Source organism: Seriola dumerili, unplaced genomic scaffold (assembly GCF_002260705.1).
Source record: "Seriola dumerili isolate Sdu_G_001 unplaced genomic scaffold, Sdu_1.0 BDQW01000493.1, whole genome shotgun sequence".
Lineage (NCBI taxonomy): Eukaryota > Metazoa > Chordata > Actinopteri > Carangiformes > Carangidae > Seriola > Seriola dumerili.
The window spans coordinates 536,193-558,111 of NW_019174748.1; the positions used below are offsets into that span (position 1 = coordinate 536,193).

Sequence of the window (21,919 nt, forward strand, 5' to 3'; positions counted from 1 at the left end):
AGTCTGTTGTTGTCATGAGCTTTCTGTCTGATCAGCTGTGTCGCCAAGGAGACGACACCTGAACTGATCACCAATCTGAAAGTAAGTTTAGTGAGTTCAGCCTCTAAGAGACGCTGAAGCTCTCTGATTGGATGATTCTTACAGCAATGCTCTCTGGGACCGTAGTTGACCTCTACTGAAGATGATCGGTGATGTTTTACCTTTTTCTTTAGTTCAGTGTCTCAGTGTTCTGATGTTACACTTGAGATAAACCCACATGGACAAGGGTATGTGGACAAATGAGAATTAAATCCAATCAGCTCACTGAACAGATCCACTTCGTTTTATCAGCTGTATCAGTCCACACTGAGTCTGAGTGTTAACGCCTCCTCTCAGGGTGGACATAGGTCAAAACAATCATTGTGGACTGAACAGATTCAGTTGCAGTTGGACATCGGTCGTGTCTCGATCTTAAAGTGATAGTTCAGGTTGTCTGACATGGGGTTGTGTGAGGTACTGATCTATAGTCAGTGTATTACCTGTAGAAGATTCAGATCAGCTCTCAGTTCAGAGAAGCAGCAGGAGCACCAGTACAGAAGCTGAGTGATGAGCTGCTGTGGTTGGGGTCAGAAGAAAACCTCTTTTAGCCACTTTAAAAAATACCCAACAATATCAGTTAAATTGTTGCTTTATTTTGAATATTTTCATCACTTCATCTGCAGACCTTTTACTTTGGAAGTACATTTTTCAACCACTGAATTACTGTATTACTACGCACAAGCGCACATATTACATTTTTCAAGTGGCTTAAAAGCAGGTTTTTCTGCTGACCCAGTCCACAGCACCTCATCACTCAGCTTCTGTCCTGGTGCTCCTACTGCTTCTCTAAAATGACACTAATCTGAATCTACATCAGGTAACACACTGACTATAGATAAACACCTCACACAACCCCACGTCAGATAGGCTGAACTATACCTTTAATGTGGATTCTCAGCGACATGTAAATCATCTGGTATAATGCAAACACAACCCACGTAACTTAATGATAAACAACACTGGAGATCAATGTGATTGTTTGACCCACCTCAAGATAAAAAGAATAAAATATGTCAACATTTTATTGTTTTTGATGCTCACAAAAAAAGATTAACTGTCCACATACTTTTGGCCAAGTAGTGTATTAATATTTAGAATTAGTAGCTCTGTAAGCAGATTGTGACTTATCTAAACATAAACATCCACACATTCTGTGTACTGTCCCATGATCCTTTGCACCAGGATGACATCAGTCAGAGAGCTCTGGGAACAGATGACGTCTCCTCTGTCTTTAATTGTAAAGTTTTTCTATCTGCAGGTTAGTGTGGATTCTCTCTGTACATAAATATAAATATAACCTGAACATATAAATCTATAAATTCTGTACCTGTGTGAGCCGGCCAATCAGCTGATGCGTCTTCATGATGTGTTGTTTCTGTGGCCAACTGTTGCTGTCAGATCCTGTGTGGCCCCGCCCCTCCTCGCCTGTCATTGGTGGAGGAGTTTATTGATGTAAAGGGGTGGGGCCTGCTTTTATTTTTGTGAGCCGGAGCTTGACACATGTTATCCGTCATGATATTTACTGGAAAACTAAAAGAAAAACTATTTTTTATGGACATGACTTTAGTTTCTGTTTCTGGTGTAAATGTTCTATAGATGATTCATCTTGTTTTCTACGAGCTAACACACACGAACACACAAACACACACACATACACACACATACACACACTGCGAGGATGATAATAAAACTATTTTGTTCCTTACAGACTGGTCTGTCTCATCACTGACTCATGTTGAAGCTTTACTGGTCTCGTTAATTTTTATGTGGAAATAATGATTTTCTGTATTTTATCTTCACATGTCCATAAATTCATTGAGAGATGAGACGACACCGACGCAACCATGTCCAGGTGAGTCAGTTATTTAGATGAAATTATAAGAAGCTAGAATAACAACACAGATGACATGAAGCTGAACAGTGTTTATTATTTATATAAACAACAGATGAGTTCATGTTTTGTGTAGCTCGGTGTTTGGTCACAGCCATAGGCTGTGAATGAAGATGGACGTAGCCTCTGTGACGTCACCCACAGGTCTCTGAAGAGTGGTTTTGAAGCTCAGAGTGAGCTGCTCTACTGTTGCCATCTTGGCAATGTCTGACTCCAACCCTAACTCTTAGCTAATCAAAAAATGGCTAAAGAGGTGGGGCATGTATGGAGCTGAGACCTCAGTGAATGATGTGGGTTATGGCAAGCATACCCTCACACACCTGTCACTTAAAGAGACCCCGCCCTCAATTATACATAACTTTAAGCCTTAATAAAACGTGTAAACAGGTGAGTAATATAAAAAAGTCACCAGCTGTCATAAAAGAGGAAATCAGCTATAGAGACCAAAACTGTTTTCTGTACCAGACTGTAAACATGTTTATTTCTGTTGTAGGGACTGACTCACTGACTCACAGTCTCTAGTGGTCATTAGAAGAACTGCAGTTTTTGTTACCTCAGTGTTGGATCCATGTTTCAGCCTTTGAGGTTGATGCTTGGTCTCAGCCTGGACAACAAACTCTCCACAGCGTTAAACATCTGCACATTTCCCATAATTCCTGCTATAAAAATGAAGTCACTCAAATATTTTCTATGATGTTTTATCAACAAGAAGAAAATGAACAAACGTCTTAATGTCAATGATCTTTCATTGTTATTAAAAATACACAACTGAGTTGATGAAGACTCATCTTATCCTCATCTCTGTCTCTAGTGCTAGGTCACATCTATAAACATGTATAGACACAAAAACCATTCACACACTATTCACACTGGTTTCATAAAAGGAGATTGTGACCTCACAGACTTGAGACCAGCATCAGGTCTTAGAGCTGAAATGATGAAGAGAAGGAGATTAAATCAAAGGTGAGAGACGTGGCCTCAGAATAAAACAATGTTCAGGTTGTTTGCTAGTTTTTTTTAAATGCCACTAAATCTGAACTTTTTAAATAATGATTCATAAATGTTCTGATTCTGTTTAATTATATTTGATTAATTAATTCTGTGTTAATGATCTTTTCAGATTCAGATTTCAGGCTCTGCTGATGACGACCTTATCCCCGATCTATTGCCATGACGACCACACACTCAGCAATGATCAATATCATTTATCCCCAAGCTAAAAATAATCTGCTCAGAAACAACTACAAGAAACTAAAATGGGGACGGTTACATTTTATTTATTGAATCATTTTCATTTTAATGAATTTGAATCTTAGATTTAACATGAAGGAGCTGACTGAGGTGGATATGAGGTGACATAAAAACAGTAGATAAGAACAGGCAGGAAATCTGACAGGTAAGAAAAGGAATAACTGTCGTAGCAGCTAACATGAGCAGCTGTGGGCCACTGTCTCATCTACACACTCCCTCTGTGTCACATGTTTGACTGAAGTCACGGTGAATAATAAACGAACCCTAAACTTCTTATGTTAAATGGGTAAATTACTGTAAAATGAGTGCTTATGGCCACACCCATGGTAGTTACTGTTGCTACGGCAATCAGAGTATCACATTATATTCTTTATTCAGATCCCCATTAGCTTCTGCTTGCAGTGGTTGCTAATATTCCTGGGGTCCACATAAAATCATTCATACACAAACAGCATATAAACAAACAAACATACAAACAAACAAGAATTCACTGACACCCTGTCAGTCCAAACAAAATTACATAATTAAAAATCAAAATATTAAACATGAGATCACGTAAGCAATACATGTACAGAATTTAAACAAATATCTAGTGCTGAGGATTAAAACAAATATCTTGGCACGTGGCATCATTCCTCCAGTGTGGTCTCTTTCATCAGTTTCACTGAGCTGTCTCTGGATATTTGATGTTTGCAGACGGGTTTAATATTAGGATCCAGTTCATAGCAGCTGGTGTGTAGTTCAGGGGCCCTGGGAAAATGAAGACACGTTACAGCTATAAAATATCTGTATCTATATCTGATAAGGCAAAGTCTTTTATTGTGTCTGTGATGTCAGTGTCAATGATTCCCCCTCCCTCACCACAACACACACATACTTGTCTTACATTAGTTGTGAGGACACTCGATATAATGCGTCCCCTAACCCCCAACCCAAACCTAAACCTGATTCTGACCTGAACCCTAAAACCGGGTCTCAACCCTCTAACAGCTCTTTGAAGTTGAGGACCAGACAGCATGTCCTCACAACCATAGAGAGACGTACGCATACACACACACACACACACTCTGATGGGAATTAATGTTTACTTGAGTCTTAATCCAAACTAAGCTGGATTTCAGAGGCAGCAGGATTGTTTTTACTCAGCGCTAGTTCACACACACACACACACACACAGTGGAAGTCAAAATTATGTAAAGTAAATTTTAAATGAATCTACTAGGCCTATAGATAAAACTATAATCTCCTGACATTTAACCTTGTACCATGACATGATAGCATCATATCATTGTCTGACAGGAAGAAGTGCTGATGACAGTTTATTATAACAACAACAACAACGACATTTCAACCACAGATGAAACACATCACTGTTTATTTTGTGTAGATAAGCTCTAGACTACATCTCCAGTCTTACAGTGTAACACACAACATACACTGTGTATATAACTCATCTGTACTACTACTGTAACACACAGTGTCCCTGTTGGGCCAAATTGAAGAACACGGAAAATCACAGAAACAACGAAAACTCTTCTATAGATCAATGTTTTTCTGAAACTTAGTCTGTAACTTCTGCCTTAAGGAGTCTCTCAGTCAAAAGGTTGGTGATGTCATGAAGTAGCGTGGGATCATCGGAGTTGTTGTCATCACAACCATTTCCATCAGCTTTTCCTGATTTGATTTCCTCAGTGTCAGTGGTTCAGGAGGTTTTTACCTGGAGCTGAATTATCCTCAGAGGTCTCCTATTCTCCACAACAAACACACCAGGTGATTATAACCAGTAAAAACACTGAATAAAACAGTTTGACATTAAAAATCAGTGACTCACAGACACAGTTCAGTGGACACAGGACGTCTCCAGCGGCTGGGAGCTGAGCTGTCAAACATTAACTCAGCTTGTTTCTCTGATAACTTCAGATCCAGACGAAAAACTAGATAAAAGTCAATGTTGAGCTTCTGGATATGATGCCATTGAAGTGTGGGGGAATATGTGTGTGTGTGTGTTGTGTATCATCATCTGGGGCTAAAGCCACACACACACACACACACACACACACACAGAGGCTCAGAGAACAGGCTGACACACATTTACAGATAAAACAGGTTGGCAGAAAAAACAACTTTGCATTGTGGGGGAATCTGGGCTGAGAAACCAGACTGGAGGATGATCAGTTACTGAGACTGAGTTCATACTAACAGCTTCAACACACCTGTGCCTGACTGTACTCTGACAAAGGTCGGTCACTAACAGACTGATCAGTTAGAAGAACGCCTAGCTTAGCTTAGTTTAGCATAAAGACTGGATTCAGGTTGAAATAGTTAGCCTGTGCACGAGTAACAGATCCACTGAGCAGAGAAAGGTAAAAACATCTGCACACAAAGTGCCCTTACTGTAGTTTTCAATCAGCAGTTTGTTTCTCCTTGTCTTCTCTCCTTATCTCCTCTCCTCTCCTTGTCTCCTCTCCTTTCCTTGTTCTCTCTCCTCTCCTTGTCTCTTCTCCTCATCTCCTTTCCTCTCCTCTTGTTTCTCTCCTCTCCTCTCCTCTCCTCTTCTCTTCTCTTCTCTTCTCTTCTCTTCTCTTCTCTTCTCTTCTCTTCTCTTCTCTTCTCTTCTCTTCTCTTCTCTTCTCTTCTCTTCTCTTCTCTTCTCTTCTCTTCTCTTCTCTTCTCTTCTCTTCTCTTCTCTTCTCTTCTCTTCTCTTCTCTTCTCTTCTCTTCTCTTCTCTTCTCTTCTCTTCTCTTCTCTTCTCTTCTCTTCTCTTCTCTTCTCTTCTCTTCTCTTCTCTTCTCTTCTCTTCTCTTCTCTTCTCTTCTCTTCTCTTCTCTTCTCTCCTCTTCTCTTCTCTTCTCTTCTCTCCTCTTCTCTCCTCTCCTCTCCTCTTCTCTCCTCTTCTCTCCTCTCCTCTCCTCTGGAAGAAGAATGCCACAAATTTTAACCTGATTTGAAGAAAATTGTCAAAAGAAAATGAAAATGAACATCATTAGCAGATCCAGTCAAAGCTCAAACCATGAGGAGAACATGATCTGACATCTCTGTTTCATGTGCTAATGTGAGGAAGGTTCAGCCTCCTCATCATCGCTCCACATTCACTGCACAATGTTGATAGATTTACTTTTACACTTCAGTCAACAGTAAAAACTGTATATTTGATTGTTTGCCCACAGAGTTCTCACAAAAACAGCTGGATGGAAACTCATCTTGTGTCCAGATGTTGAGATCCAGATGAGGAAGAGGAGGTGATGAAGATGTCCTCAGGTTATCAGCTGGTGTTCAGGTTTAGTGAGTCAGGACACTGATCGACATGTATTGATGATGAAGAGGTCTCTGTCAGCAAAACTGCTCTGAACCTGTTCATCATCCACATTCTTTGTTCATCTTTCTCAGCATCATTATAACTGTAGTATCTTATTTATCATCATCATCATCATCCCTCTGTGTGGTCATCCTCGTCTTCATCACTTTAACAGTAACTCTGACTCAGACTGATTTACTGGATCACTGTGACATCACTGATGAAGATGATGATGATCTCTCTTCTGTTGTTGACAGAGAGTGGTCCTATCTGACACATGATACACACACACACACTGATTTGATGTTTGTCCCAGCAGTAACTTGTCCTGAGATTATACTTTTATCTATAGGCCTAGTAGAAATTTACTTTACATAATTTTGTGTGTGTGTGTGTGTGTGTGTGTGTGTGTGTGTGTGTGTGTGTGTGTGTGTGTGTGTGTGTGTCAGTCTGGATGAGATATCATTCAAGTAACTCATGACTCAGAGAGTTTCAGAGTTTTTTCAACATCAACAACAAAAACAAGTTTATACAGTTATAATAATGGTATTAAAGTAATTCTACTTACTAACAGCCCAGGACTCGTCCTCATAAGAATATGAGTTGATGTTTTGACAGTTTTTACAGTTTTTACAGTTGTTTTTAGCACACCTGTGGAGAGTAAATATATTTAGTATTATAAGTATTATACTAAAAGAATAAGTATTATACTGAAGGAACTTAACAACAGCACAGTTCAATATTTTCCACATTTATCTGATAACTTTACTTTTCAGATTCATATAAAAAATAAAACATAATCAATAATTCTCTTTTTTTATATAGATGAATGTAGATTAATGCAGTGAAGTAGCCTACTTAAATCATCTCCAGCTTCCATCAGTGATGATGGTTCAGTTTCATTTACTCTGCTTCATTTGTTCTGTTTGATTCTTCCAGTATATTTTGATGTTCTTCCATGTTTTTGTGCTTTGAGTAAAATGTTGAACTGAACTTTAACAGTCTCTGCTGATCTGAGGTCTGAGTTCTTCTTCCTCTTATGATGTGTCACTGAGCTGAGAAACAGGAGGCGACACCAGAGAAGAAGAAGAAGTGAAGTAGAAAGAGAAGTGGAGAGACTCGGGCACAGTCATTAGGAGAATCTGGAGCATTACGTCATGTTAGCAGACCCCCGCCTCCCTCCATCACCTCTGTACAGCATCAGAACTCTGATTGGTCCGTCACCCAGTTGTCTATAAATCCCATTGGCTGATCCCCAGTCAGCTGCTGCGGACCTGACAGAGGACAGGAGAGAGAGGGAGGGATGCTTCAGATAAAAGCGGCAGCGGCAGGACCCAGTCCGCCCTCATCCGGATCAACAAAACCCGAATAAACCGGAGAAGCTCCAGCTCCTACCGGACTCTACCCGTTTCTGCCGGACTCTACCGGACTCTACCGGACTGTGGACCCGCTGCGGCTCGTAGCAGGAGCAGCTGCAGGCGGAGGATCAAGGTGAGGACATGGGCGTCTGGTCGGTACAGCGGGATTATGATCTTAAACCCGGTCGCTCGGTCGCTGTGAGCCGGTTCAGTGCTGCTGTGAGGGTCCGGGATCATAGTGAGGGTCTTAGACATGGGTCCGGAACTAGAGAGAGATAAACCCTGTCCCAGGAGGAGTCGAGGTCTGTGAAGTGACAGTGAAGACGTTTATCTGTGTGAAGTGTTGACGTCATGAAGGTGAACAGACCCTGACACCACACCTTAGACCTGAACCAGGAAAAACATGTGAACCCGTTAGTTGTGGACGGAGCAGGTGTTTCAGCCACACACACACACACACACACACACACACACACACACACACACACACACACACACACAACACAACACAGGCTCAACTCTACAAACAACAACAACGACACTAATAATAATACTGAAGAATCCTTCAACAGCAGCTGAATTAAAGGGACAGTTCAACATTTCTTTCTTTTGTGTTCAGAGTCAGGATGATGTTAGTTTATCTAGTTGGAAACTTAGCTTAGCATAAAGACTTGAATCAGGTGGAAACCATTAGCCTCTTCACAGGTAACAGATCCACTGAGCAGCAGCTCTGAAGCTTCACATCAACAGAAAGGTGAAAACATCTGCACTCAAAGTCCCCTTACTGTAGTTTTCAATCGGTGATTGGTGTTTCCTCTCCTTTCCCTTTTTACTCACCATGTTCGTCTTCTCTCCTCATTTCCTCTCCTCTCATTATTTCCTCTCCTCTTGTCTATTCTCCTGTCCTCTCTCCTCTCCTTGTCTCCTCTCCTCTCCTTGTCTCCTCTCCTTGTTTCTTCTCCTCTTGTCTCCTCTCCTGTCCTCACTCCTCTCCTTGTCTCTTCTCCTCTCTCCTCTCCTTCTCTCCTCTCCTTACTTCTCCTCTCCTCCTCTCTTCTCCTTGTTTCCTCTCCTCTCTCCTCTCCTCTCCTCGTCTCCTCTCCTCAGGCTGATGAGGATGGAGAGAAGTGGGATGAGTTGAGTTGTTGTTGCGTAATGATTCTTCTGAAACTCCTCCATGAAAGTAGGTCAGAGTCTCTCCACTTGAGTCGAGTTTCACATTCAGGAGGTTTCCACAGTAACTGCTGTTTTATATAATCACTGCTCTGCTGCTTTCTTCACCTCTTCAACTCTCCATTAACCTCCTCCTCTCCTCTCAGTTACCCCCCCACCCCCCCCACCCCAACCCCCTCAGTTAACCCCTTCCACTCCTCTCAGGGCTCCAGGTTCATTTGATTTGTCTCAGTCTTGTCTCTCATGTGAGACTAAAATGCTGAAGTCATCACAGACTGTGAGCTTGTCCCCGTCAGGACGAGTCCTTTAAGTCAGATGGTTCAGAGACGTGTCTCCACCTCTCTGTGGGCTGCCTCAGTCAAACAGCAGCCGAACATGTTCACTGTGGAAACAAGTGGCTCACGGGAAACCAGAGGTGGGACAGGAGGGAGAGCCCTCACCCTCTGTGGATGTTTTCAGTTTCTTTGTATATTCAGACGTGGTGTGTTGATTCTGTGCTGTCACATGACACACACAGCACACACTGTACGTTACACTTGATTAACTGACACTATCTGCACCTGTAATAATTTGATCCAGTCTGGATTCCTCCTAATGGACTAATCCTGGGACCAGGACCTGGTCTAGAATCAGTCGTGTAGCTGTGGACCCTCAGGTGTGGGACAGGATACGTCTCGTTTTGTGAGCAGAACAGCGGGAGTCTGCATCAGCTTCATTCAGGACCATGTCACAGTCCAGCCCTGTCAATCAGGTGAGCAGTGTCAGGTGAACAAAACTTTGATTTGTCCTGACGATGTTCACCTGTTACAGCTCACCTGACGCACACAGCAGGTGTGACTGTTACAGACCGAGTGAGTTCACCTTCAGCCGAGGTTTACTGTGAGAGCAGTGATGTTTTATTGTTTCATAAAACTGAACAGAACATGTCGGCTGGACTCTCAGGTGTCGTCTTAGTTTTAAACCTCACATCTGAGTTTGTTGATATTTAGTTTCTGTTGTTCAGCAGTAAAATTTAGATTAGCTGTCAGATCATCGATCGATCAGCTGATTAATCAGACAACTGTACCTCAAACCCAACGTGAAGCCGCGAACGATCTGGAGGAAAATCATCCTGAAAATTAGCAACGAAGAGTTCAAGGTCGTCACTGGTTTAATCTGTCAGATTAAGACAATCATTAGTTCATGTGTCCAGTCGTCTGTCCTTCAGACTCCTTCCTTAAACACTTTAAACTTTACAGTTTTTGATCGTCGTCAGTAAATTCTTTTCACTGTAGTTTAGTTGATGAAACTAAAACTGAGCATTGTGTCTGTGATTCACTGTTTGTGCGCTGAAGTGCAGTTTGTCCACTTACCACAAACCATCAGATGATTCAACTCAGACAAATGTAAACTGTTGTGACTGCAGTCGTCAGCAGTTTGTCTTATTTTGAAATCTTTATCATCTCATTCTGGAAACAAACAGATGTGAAGTTGCTTCCTGTCGGTGTGTTGTTGTTCTGACTGCAGACTCTGAGCTTGTTAGCAGTGTGGGCTGGTTCGTTCTATATTTATGTCCCTTCCCACCTCTGTTTGTGTGTCTGTGTGTGTGTGTGTGTGTGTGTGTGTGTGTGTGTGTGTGTGTGTGTGTGTCTGAATGACCGCTCAGAGTTAATTAACCAGCATCTCCTTCTCTCCTCCAATCACATCCTCTGCAGCAGGACACTTAACAAGGCGCTCGCAGCTCGTTAAATTATTAATATCACCTCATCAATATTCCATCTGTTCAGCAGGAGGAGGGGGGAGGAGATGTGTTCAGATGTTGGAACAGAGAGATGAACCCTCCTTTAGTCTATCGTTAACAAGAAGGAGGAGGATCAGAGGTTTCAACAATCTGTCTCACTGTGCTGTGTTCAGGGTCCACCTGGGAAACTAGATACTCCTGCTGGGACAAACATGAATATAAAATAAAATCTGAAACAATCTCAAACAGTCTCTGCTCTGTCCACCTGCCTCTGTTTCTCCCATCAGAGTCTGTGGATCAAATATTTGATGTGTAAACAGCTCCGTGAAATCTGACGGAGAAGGTCTGAGACTCACTTAATCCAGATGTTGAAAAGGTGTGAATGCCTCTCTGTGAGACACATCTGTAATGTGTGGAACTGTGTCGGTGTGAGGAAACGTGTGTGTGTGCAGCAGGTTTACCTCTCAGGTGACCTCTACAGACTAAACCTGAGGACACAGCTGTGAGGTTTCAGTGGTCATGTGACAGCACAGGTTTAAAATGCAGCTCAGCCAATGAACGAGAGCCCCCCTCCCCCACCCCCCGCTGTTATAAACAAATGAATAAAACAGTTGCTGTGTCTCAATCCAGACTCTGCACTGATTCTCAGCAGGTTTTAGTCTGATTTGTGTTCACACTGGAGAATAAAGGTTATTCACAGCAGGATTCAGTGTTCGGACTAAATACACCAGAGCACAAAGGAAATGAAGAGGCTGCTCATCATTAACATAAACTGTGGTGGTGAAACAACTGAAGAAAAACAAACAAACAAAAACTGTTCTCCATCTTACGAAAAGCATCTGGTGTCACTGTGAAGTTTGATGTCACATATTTTAATTTCCTGTTTGTCTAGTGTAGAAATACTGTGTAAGAAGTAAAAATTCAGCATTCAGAGTCTTATTGAAGTATAAAAGTATCAACATCAAAGTATATTTAAAGTACCAGAAGTAAAAGTACTCATTATGCAGAATGATAATATATCCCTTTACTGGATTGTATTAGTTGGCAAATTAATGTGTTCATCACTTTCATTTTGCAGCTGGTTCAGGTGGGACTGGTTTTAATAACTTTATATACTGCTACTGGTAAAGTACTTGAGTAAATGTGCTTAGATACTTCCCTCCACTGAGTACTTTCATATTTTAAACTGATGTTTCATATACAGAGCAGACTGTATACAGTTAGTGTGTAGTGTGGATGTGGGACACAGTGGGTGGACCAATCACAGAGCTGCTCAGAGGTTAGTCCCACCCCCTTTGTCCTCCTGTGTCACTTCCTGGCTGGTTGCCATGGCACCAGAGGCAAGGTGCCCCTTTTTCCTATCCCACTGAGTGTATGTGGAAGTCCTTAACAACAACAACAACAACAATAACAACAACAACAACAACAACAACAGCAACAACAGGACTAGTTCCATTTAAGATTGTGTGTGTGTGTGTGTGTGCGCGTGTGTGTGTAATTTTATTATTCATGTTGTGGGGACGTAAATCTGTGCACACACATTGTGGGGACAATGAGCCAGTCCCCATAATGTCATTGAATTTTAGTATGAAGACTTGATTTAAAGTTTTCCTCTTGAGTGATGGAAACGTGTGTGTGTGTGTGTGTGTGTGTGTGTATGGGCAGAGTAGAAGTAAATGACAAATATAATCAAATCATAGGCTCTCTCTCTCTCTCTCTCTCTCTCTCTCTCTCTCTCTCTCTCTCTCTCTCAGCCAGCCAACAACAAATCTCTTGTTTGTTTCTGAAACACATGCACACACTCACTTCAGAGGACATTATACTGACTTACGTTGATATCCTAGAGACTTAAACCAACCTTCACCCTTAACTGTGTGTGATGGATCTGATGTTTGTCCCACAAGTATTTTTTCCCTCTGTAAATTCTCACGTATCAGACTTTTATCATGTTTCTAGAAAACATCTGTAGCACTGATCGATCAAAGAACAATCAACAGTGTGAACACAGAAGTCACCAGCTGTAACAGGAACTGTCAGTAACTGAGGTTTAAAGGGCCAAGTGATGATGATGATGTTGATGATGATGTTGATGATGTCAAACTTTGTAACTGTAAATTTACTTTTTTCAGTTTATTTATTTCAGTATTGTTCCTGGAATCAGCTTCAGGAATCCTTTAAACTAGACTAGACTTGTTCTGGTTTTGTATTTGCACTTCTGTGAACGATGACTGTTAGCTGTTGTTTCCCTGAATAAAAAAACAAAAAAAAAAAACAAATTTAACTCTGTCCTCTTCTGTGTTTCCATCCAGCTGTAGATGAGACTCACCTCCCACTGACCATCTGGAGGAAGTTCATCATTTAGCCAGCACTTCCTCCAGCCCAGTGCACCATGGGATCTGCAGTCTTCTTCGTGCTCCTCCTCTTCCTTGTGACATCATCAGTGTGTGCTGGGCTGGGCGTGGCCAGCCAAGGTAAAGAACCGTGATGATCTGCACATAAAGAAAAGTTTAAATCATCTGTTTTTAAACAGAAGTTTGGTGTGTGTTGTGTCCTGTAGGTGGCGCTGTGCTGTGCCCTCTGCAGTGTGTGTGTGAGACGCGGCCATGGTACACGCCACAGTCTGTGTATCACCAGGCCAAGACAGTGGACTGTAATGAACTCCATCTGCAGAGAGTACCAGCCAACATCTCATCTGACACACAGGTAACACTGACATCACACAGGTAACACTGACATCGCACAGGTAACAGTGACAACGCACAGGTAACAGTCACATCGCACAGGTAACAGTCACATCGCACAGGTAACACTGACATCGCACAGGTAACACTGACAACACACAGGTAACACTGACATCACACAGGTAACAGTCACATCGTACAGGTAACACTATGTTATGATTGTGTTGTGAACATGTTATGATTATGTTGTGTTGATGTATTGTTGTGTTGTTGTTGTTGTTGTTGTTGTTGTGTTGATGTGTTGTTGTTGTGTTGATGGGTTGTTGTTGTGTTGATGTGTTGTTGTTGTGTTGATGTGTTGATGTGTTGTTGTGTTGATGTGTTGATGTGTTGTTGTGTTGCAGGTGCTGCTGCTGCAAAGTAACAACATCTCATCCATCACTACTGAACTACAGAGCCTGACCAACCTGACAGAGCTGGACCTGTCACAGAATCACTTCACCCAGGTAACACACACACACACACACACACAGTTTGGGCTCAGTTTGTCTGAAGGTAAAAAGAAGCTTGTTTATTGGACAGTTTAACCACACTAAATAAACATTAATACGTAAAACATGTATCTCCAAGAGAGCAGACAGGGGCAGAGTGCTGTGTGATGTTAGAGTTAGTTTTATTATAAAGATATTAGAGTGAAGACAAGTGTATCTGTTGATACTCACTCACACATCACAGCTAAAAACTGAAAACTATTAGTGGACGTTTTCACTCGTGTCAGACAGAGATGGTTGAGGCCTCAGTGTCTGGGTCGACTCCAGGGCTCGTTCAGGTGTCGCTGGACGGACAGACGGACGTCAGTGTTTCTCATTTTCTCTCAGTTCACTTCTGATTCTTTTCACTTCTGTTTTCAGAGGCTGTTTCTTCACTCACTGTTGCATTTCACAGAAATACAAACACACATTCTTTCTCACAAACACACACACACACACACACACACACACACACACACACACACACACACACACACACACACACATACACACACACACACACACACACACACACTGGTTCCTCTTCAGACATTAGTGTTGAAGATGAAGTGTTTTCTCTCTCTCTCTGTCCAGGTGAGCTCTATGGGTCTGTCCTCTCTGGGCCGGCTAGTCACTCTGTACCTGGAGGAGAATCACATCGAGGAGTTGGAGGACTTCAGTCTGAGGAACCTGTCCAGTCTGGAGGAGCTCTACATCAACCACAACCACATCTCCTCCATCGGACCAAAAGCCTTCGCCGGCCTCACCAACCTGCTGCGGTAACTACACTTGTTCTTGTTCTTGTTTTTCTTCTTCTTCTTCTTCATCTTCTATTCTCTTCTTCTTCTTCTTCTTCTTCTTCTTCTTCTTCTTCTTCTTCTTCTTCTTCTTCGTATTTGTCTTCTCCACTTCGACCATTAGAACCACCTAAATGACACTTAGGATACCTTTGGTGATCGCAAAAACCACCTAGGGGAGTCTCAGAATCACCTAACCACCAGTAAGTAGAACCAGCTAAAAGACCATTAAAACCACCAAAACATCCACCTCTGACACCAAGGACCATTAAAACCATCTGAGGGACTTCTAGACTTCTAGAACCTTTCTAAAGGGCCACTAGAACCTCTCAAAGGACCACCAGACCACCTAAATGATCTATAGAACCTCATTAAGAACCTATTTAACCTCTTAAAGGACCACTAGACTTTTCTCAGTGACCACAAGCACTACCTCAAGGACCACTAGAAGCCCCTCAGTGACCAGGACAACCACCTAATTGACCCCTAGAACCTTATCATACATTCTTTATGTTTTTACCTCATTATTTAGGGTTTTCTTTCAATTTAAAACCATCTGTATGTCAAAATAAAAGCCTTTAAAACCTAATGTGAGCACAATTTCACAAATTAAATAAGATAATGGAGTGGAATTTATGATCATAAGATTAAATTTTTCTTCTCAGGATTGAGCAGGTCTTTACTCTGTCTGGACTAGTTTTCTGCCATGTGCTCGGTCCTGTAGGCTCCACCTGAACTCCAACCGGCTGGTGGCGATCGACAGCCGCTGGTTCGAGTCCCTGCCATCCCTGGAGATCCTGATGATCGGGGAGAACCCCATCCTGGGTCTGGAGGAGAAGAACTTCCTGCCCCTATCCCGCCTGCACAGCCTGGTGCTGGCTGGAATGGGACTGGCCTCCGTCCCCTCCGCTGCCTTCCTGGGCCTGGACTACCTGGAGAGCCTCTCCTTCTACGACAACCGGCTCAGGTGGGTCTGACTATGGTTGCTGGTTCAATTTCCTTCAGACTGTAGTGTTCTCTCACTGTTCTGGGTGACACTGATGACCTGTTGTTCTCCTGCAGGTCTGTGCCCCGGGATGCCCTGAGTGTACTCCCTAACCTGAAGTTCCTGGACCTGAACAGGAACCCAATCAGCAGAGTCCAGCAGGGAGATTTCCAGAACCTCCAGCACTTGGAGGAGCTCAGGTCAGTCTGAGAATACAACTGCAAAAAGTACAGTGCAGTAAGAACGTCTGGATCAAGATTTTGTTTTGTCCCTGTCGTCCCGGGTCTGATCTGATACTGGACTGAAGGAGGAACTCCAGCTGTATGGTGTTGCTGTTTCCTGCTTCTTTCTCTCTGATGTTGTGTTATTTGGTGTATTGTGTGCAGTTTCTTCAGGTTGTGTGTTAGAATAAATGTTGACTGTGTTCAGCCTGAACAACATGGAGGAGCTGCTGATGGTGGAGCGAGCTGCTTTCCAGAACCTTCCTGAAATTGCCAAACTGGAGATCTGCAACAACCCACGGCTGTCGTACATTGACCCTCAGGCCTTCAGGTGAACATGGTCACATGATCAAACTTCCTCTGAACAGTTTTATTGTCATGTCACAATGTTTCCTGCAAATGTCACACATGAACAAATCTGTTTTCTTTTCACCTGCGTCCCTCTATTTCTTCTCCTTCTCATCCCTCCTCATTCACCTTTTCATTTTCCCTCTCCACCCGTCTCCTCTCCTTCTTTCCTCTCCTCTCCTCTCCTTCTCAGTAACCTGTCCTCCCTCCGGACTCTCCTTCTCCATAATAACCAGCTTAGCCTCCTCTCTGGAGACCTCCTCTCCTCCCTCCCATCCCTGGAGGAGGTGTCTCTTCACTCAAACCCCCTGCGATGTGACTGTCTCTCCTCCTGGGGGCCTCACCTCGGAAACCAATCACATCTCAAGCTTCTGGAGTCATCTGTCACTCTCTGCTCCTCCCCACCTCACCTCATTGGTCGGGAGCTGCAGGAGGTGGTGGCGGTCGGGTGGGGTGCAGCCGGCGGGGGCGGGGCCAACAGCTGCCTGCCTCACATCTCACCTCACTCCTTCCCAACGGCCATGAATGTCAGCGCTGGGCAGCCAATTACACTAGAGTGCTGGGCAGATGCTGACCCCGCCCCCCAGTTCTACTGGGTAACGCCCACTGGAGACAAGGTGGGTTGGGTCATGAGGGTACACACATATATATGTGTATGTGTGTGTGTGTGTGTGTATGAGGGGGGGGTCTATTTAATTAATAATTAATGAATATTATAACCATCTCTCTTCCTCAACTGGTCAGGTGAGCTCTGAGGCAGTGGCTGCACCAATCATATCAGAGGTGGGGCGTGGCCTGACCAGGAAGAAGAAGAAGCATCGTGTGTCGGACCCCGGAGCGTTGGTGATCGAACACGCCGAGCCGTCAGACACAGGTCAGTCTGTTTCACATCTAGCTCCAAGACCAAGTCCAAGTCTGAAGTCTCTCTCAACTCAGTTTTCATCAAAGTCACACATCAATTCAGAAGCCCTGAGAGGCAAGGAGAGAAGTGTTGTTGTAATACTCATTTTGGCCACAAAAGGCTGAAGTCCACCACTACCTCAGTCTAAACAGCACTTAAAGGATTCATGTTTTCTTCCAGGTGATTTTAATTTCTCCATGCACACTAAACACAAGGTGCACATAATCTGTGTTAGGAAGTTACGTAACATTACTGACATGTCTTTCTTTTGGCTAGAAATGTATATTAATCAGTGAAGTCTTTCTGGCAGTCAGGTGAGGTAAAATGATCCTCAAAAAAAATTTAAAAAAGATGTACATCAAGGTATCTGATGGAAATTTACTCTAATTCATATTTTGGTTGGCTGGAATTTTCAAAACACTGAAAAAAAGTTTACTCAGAACTTGTGCATCATTTAACTTAAAACAACCTCTTTGTTTCTGTCTGTCCCCCTCTCTCTCTCTCTCTCTCTCTCTCTCTCTCTTTCTCTCTTTCTCTCAGGTGTGTATACCTGTGTAGCGTGGAACATGGAGGGAGCAGACACGAAGAGCGTCTCAGTGTTTGTGGACTCTCTGGGGTTTGTGGGCTGGTGGTTGGACGGGGAGACCCGGTGGGATGGAGAGTCCAGCAGAGAGCAGCCCTGGCTGGGGAGCTCGTCCAGCCCTGAAGCCTCTCTTGTGGTTCTGGCTAAGGTACAGAACCTGCTGTGTCTTTAATACTCATAATTTAATATATATAATCTATACTTTGTGTTTTTCCTCTTTTGTTAAGGACATAGTTTTGTATCTTTTTATAGGCAGTTTCCTATAAAACACATTTTTTATTATTACTATCATCAAACTGTTACCTGCCTCCTGTTTCTTGTGCAGGTGGTTCACGCCCAGTCGGTGGTGTTGGAGTGGAAGTTGTATCCCAGTGGAGGAACTTCGTCTGTGGGTCAGAGCCAGCAGGACACCCCCCTCCCTCTGCCCCGGTGGACCAGCGCCACTGTGCACATAGACAACCCTCAGATCAGCTACACTGCCAAAGTGAGCAAATCCACCTGTCTAGACCTGTCTGCATGTAAACTAATGCTCTGTCTGCACTCGGTTAGTTCACTGTCTGTAATAACAGTGGGACAGTCCAGTGTCTGTGTTGAGTTCACTGCTTCACTGCTACCTATTTCTGCTGAAAACAGGTTTAACTTAGGTTTAAGTTAACTTAAGTCGGACTCACTTTAACTTGAACTCATCTCTACCGTCCTTGTTCCTGTCTGTCCAGGTCCCAGTCGATGTTCAGGAGTATAATCTGACTCACCTACTTCCTGCCACAGAGTACCACGTCTGCCTCACCGTCTCCTCCTCGCCTCCCTCCGTCACCCCTCCCTCGTCCCCTCCCAGCTCCTCCCCCACCCCCACCTCTTCTTCCTCCTTCCCTTACTCCCCCTCCGCTCCTGTCCACACCTCCTGCCTGAACATCACCACTAAGGAGGCGGGCTTCTCTGTGGAGCTGGTGGCATCACGTCGCAGCAGTGTGGCGTTGGCGGCCGTTATGGGCTCCATGTTTGCTCTGTCCATCATGGCTCTGCTGGTGGTCTACATGGGCCGTCGTGTGCAGCAGCACAAATCCTGCGGCCACTCACTGAAGAAGTACATGCAACACGCCACGTCCATCCCACTGAATGAGCTGTACCCACCACTCATCACACTGTGGGAGAGTGAGGCCGAGAAAGACAAGGACGACAAAGAGGAGGAAGAGGAGAGGGTGGGAGGAGAGAGGGGGGAGGAGGCAGGGGGGAGTCAAATTGACACGACAAAGACGTACATGTGGTAGCTGGAGGAGGGGGGGAAGAAAGAGACATTCACGGGGGGGGGGGGGGGGGGGGGGTTATGGAGGGCGAAGGAAGGAGAGAAGAGAACCTGGATGGATGAAATCAAAGAGAGAAGCACCTGACAGTAAACAGAAGGGTAAAAACAAACACATGTGACTGCTGAGGAAGAGAGGGAGGAAAAAACTGATGAACAGATAAAAACATGTCACCCATTAGATCCTTAAAGGACCATTCTGGTGTTTCTGTCTTATTTTAGCCCATTAATCACAAATCACATTCCTGATCATCATCATCATCATCATCATCATCATCATCATCATCATCATCATCATCATCATCTTCCTCCTGTCAGCTGAACATCGTTTTCACTGCAGTTCTGTGGAAACTGATTAACATCAGGTCATCAGTCAGAGATTCGATTCTTCTGAGTGGATTCATGGAGGTTTGTTTCAGTTTTATATGTCACTGTTACTGCTGCAGCTGTTGATCCTGTTGATCAGCTGTTAAACTACAAACACTGACTTCCTGTTGTTATTAGATCACCTGTACGCACCTGTCCCTCTCACCTCCCTCCTCACAGTGTAATCCTCTGGATTACAGACATACTCTCTGCAGGTAGAAACCAGACTAAAGTGTCCAAATCTATTTTTACTGCACAGATAAAGGAACATGAGTCCAGTCTGGAAACACTGATGGAGACACTGTTTCTGACCAGTCTATCACAGGACTGACAGTCAGAGACAAACAGTCATTCAGACTCACATTCACACCTGCGAACAATTTAGAGTCAGCAGTTAACCTACATGCGTTCACACACAGAAGCAGTGGAGAGACAGTGAGCTGCTAGCTGCCCTGCAAACTGGTAAAACAGATCTGTCAGGTTTCATCCCAGAGTTGGTGCTCCTATGAAAGTGTCTCCGTGTGAGATCCTTCAATCGGTGATTGTGTGTTTTTGAAACTTATCTCGGGGCTGTAACTCACTCTTCCATTCCCATGCGCAGTGTAGCTGCTGTGTTTCTGGTTTAACAGCCTTTTTTTTACAGTGTCTGTGCTCCAAAAGATGTGACAGCAGGAAGAGAGGTGAAAATTAGCAGGTTCACTCAGGTGTTGTGTTTACATCACTGCCAAGCTGATAAATACCCGTGTCTACTGCAGAGTCATTTGACACGGGTGTGAATGTTGATTGTACCCTTTTCCATTGCCAGCAAAAGCTCAATGTTGGCGAGTCTCAGCAGGTTTTTTGACCAGTGGAAAAGGGGCTTGATGAGAAGATTAAATTAGATCATAAATTGGTCTTTAAGAGATTTAATGGGCTGAAATATAAAAAACTCCAGAGTGTTTCTGTTTCACTGTACTTCCATCAAACTCGGTTTCTCAGAGGTTTTTACTCTGAGGAAGTAGCTGGACGTCCTGAGGAGAGACCACACAGAAATGGACATGGACAGAGGAGGATAATGGATCTGTTTTCCTTCCCTCTTGTTGTCCCTCTGTTTTTCAAACTGAGGGTCGGGGGCCTGTGATTGGGCCGTCAGTGAGTTTGAACTGGACGATTCTTTCTCCAGCAGAACTCTTCTCAGAGCACGTGAACTGTTGTCCTTTGAGTCCAGATGTTTTCTGAGTCCAGATGTTTTCTATTTTCAGATCTCATCTCCTTCCTCTCTTCCTGATTTCCTTCCTTCCTTCCTTTCTTCTCTCCTCTTCCCTCTCCTCCCTGTCAAGCACACTGACAGTAGCTGTACTGTTGGAGAAATCTGATTAATGTAATTTAGTTCATCTGATGAACCTGAATGCAGCACTGACACTCAGCACAGGTAAACTTCACTTTAACTCTTTCACAGTTGCACTTAAAGGTCCCATATTCACCTGAACTTCACACCTTTCATTTGTTTTATTACTGTTGGTCTGCAGTCTGCAGATCTTCAATCCGCTGGTCTTCAGTCTGAATACGGGACCTTTAATCCTCCTGTCTCCATCAGCATGAATGCATCACTATGATTATTATATTTTATATTTGTTGTGCATCAGGAGTGTACACAGTCGTGAGGACGGGTTCAGGTCAAAGCTCAGTCACTGACACCACTGTTACATCCATGTGAAGAAGTCCGACTTTATCGACAGCCTATGTACAGACGCTGACAGTCACCATGTTGTGCTTCAGTTTGTTGGACTCACTGTGACACTGAGTTCTTCTGGGTCTGTCAGTGACATGGAGGTGGGAGGTGGAAGGTGGAGGTGGCTGGAGGAGGGTGGTGCTGCATGCCTTTGCACTCATATTTAGGACTGTTTGTATAAAAACCATGTCTGTGTGACGACCTGCAAACTGCTTCAGTGATGATGAAGTGAGTCTGTTCACCCTGAGACACAAGAAACACCTCCACTCAGTATCATGCACAACAAACAACAACATTTATATTAAGTGAACAAGTTATGATAAAATCTGTTATTAAGTTCAGTTCTAGTGTCTTTAGGGAGAACATATATAAAATCAATAACGACAACAACAGTTACCTACAGCCAAAGTTTAGTTTTTGTTGGTGAGTGGAGTGTGTGTCTGTGGACCCACAGCAACTGGACAGAAACAGTCACTTCCACCATCTAAAGACTCAATAAACATCAACCTGGACTCTGAGTGAAACCTCTGAAACTGATTCATCCTCAGCAGTTTGCAGGTTTGTCGCTCAGACTTTCAGCCAAATATTCCCTCAGCTGTCTGTCAACCAAAACACTTCAGGAACACCCAAAGGAAGCTCTGGGCATTTTACACAACATGTACTGTACATACAAACATCATTTACTGTTAAACAGATGTTTCTCTGCTCCTCTGGTCACAGTTTTCTAAT

General features: G+C 43.5%; 1 protein-coding gene across 1 annotated transcript; it reads left to right on the forward strand.

Moving 5' to 3' along the window:
* Positions 1-7,877: 7,877 nt before the first annotated feature.
* Positions 7,878-20,323, forward strand: LOC111235437 (leucine-rich repeat neuronal protein 1-like). The gene is made up of 14 exons (XM_022763902.1): positions 7,878-8,007; positions 13,077-13,238; positions 13,325-13,470; positions 13,853-13,954; positions 14,573-14,757; positions 15,500-15,742; positions 15,838-15,960; positions 16,190-16,312; positions 16,523-16,946; positions 17,074-17,203; positions 17,771-17,961; positions 18,139-18,297; positions 18,530-19,012; positions 20,285-20,323. The coding sequence occupies exons 2-14, from the start codon at positions 13,157-13,159 to the stop codon at positions 20,321-20,323; spliced, it is 2,430 nt and encodes an 809-aa protein (XP_022619623.1). The 5' UTR covers positions 7,878-8,007; positions 13,077-13,156.
* Positions 20,324-21,919: the final 1,596 nt, after the last annotated feature.

What these genes read in the sequence shown, in the direction of transcription:
- LOC111235437 (XM_022763902.1), top strand. Translation starts at nt 13,157, where the DNA reads ATGGGATCTGCAGTCTTCTTCGTGCTCCTCCTCTTCCTTGTGACATCA. An exon ending in ACATCTCATCTGACACACAG is followed by an intron (nt 13,471 to 13,852) that starts GTAACACTGACA and finishes GTTGTGTTGCAG; the next exon opens with GTGCTGCTGCTGCAAAGTAA. An exon ending in AGATCAGCTACACTGCCAAA is followed by an intron (nt 18,298 to 18,529) that starts GTGAGCAAATCC and finishes CTGTCTGTCCAG; the next exon opens with GTCCCAGTCGATGTTCAGGA.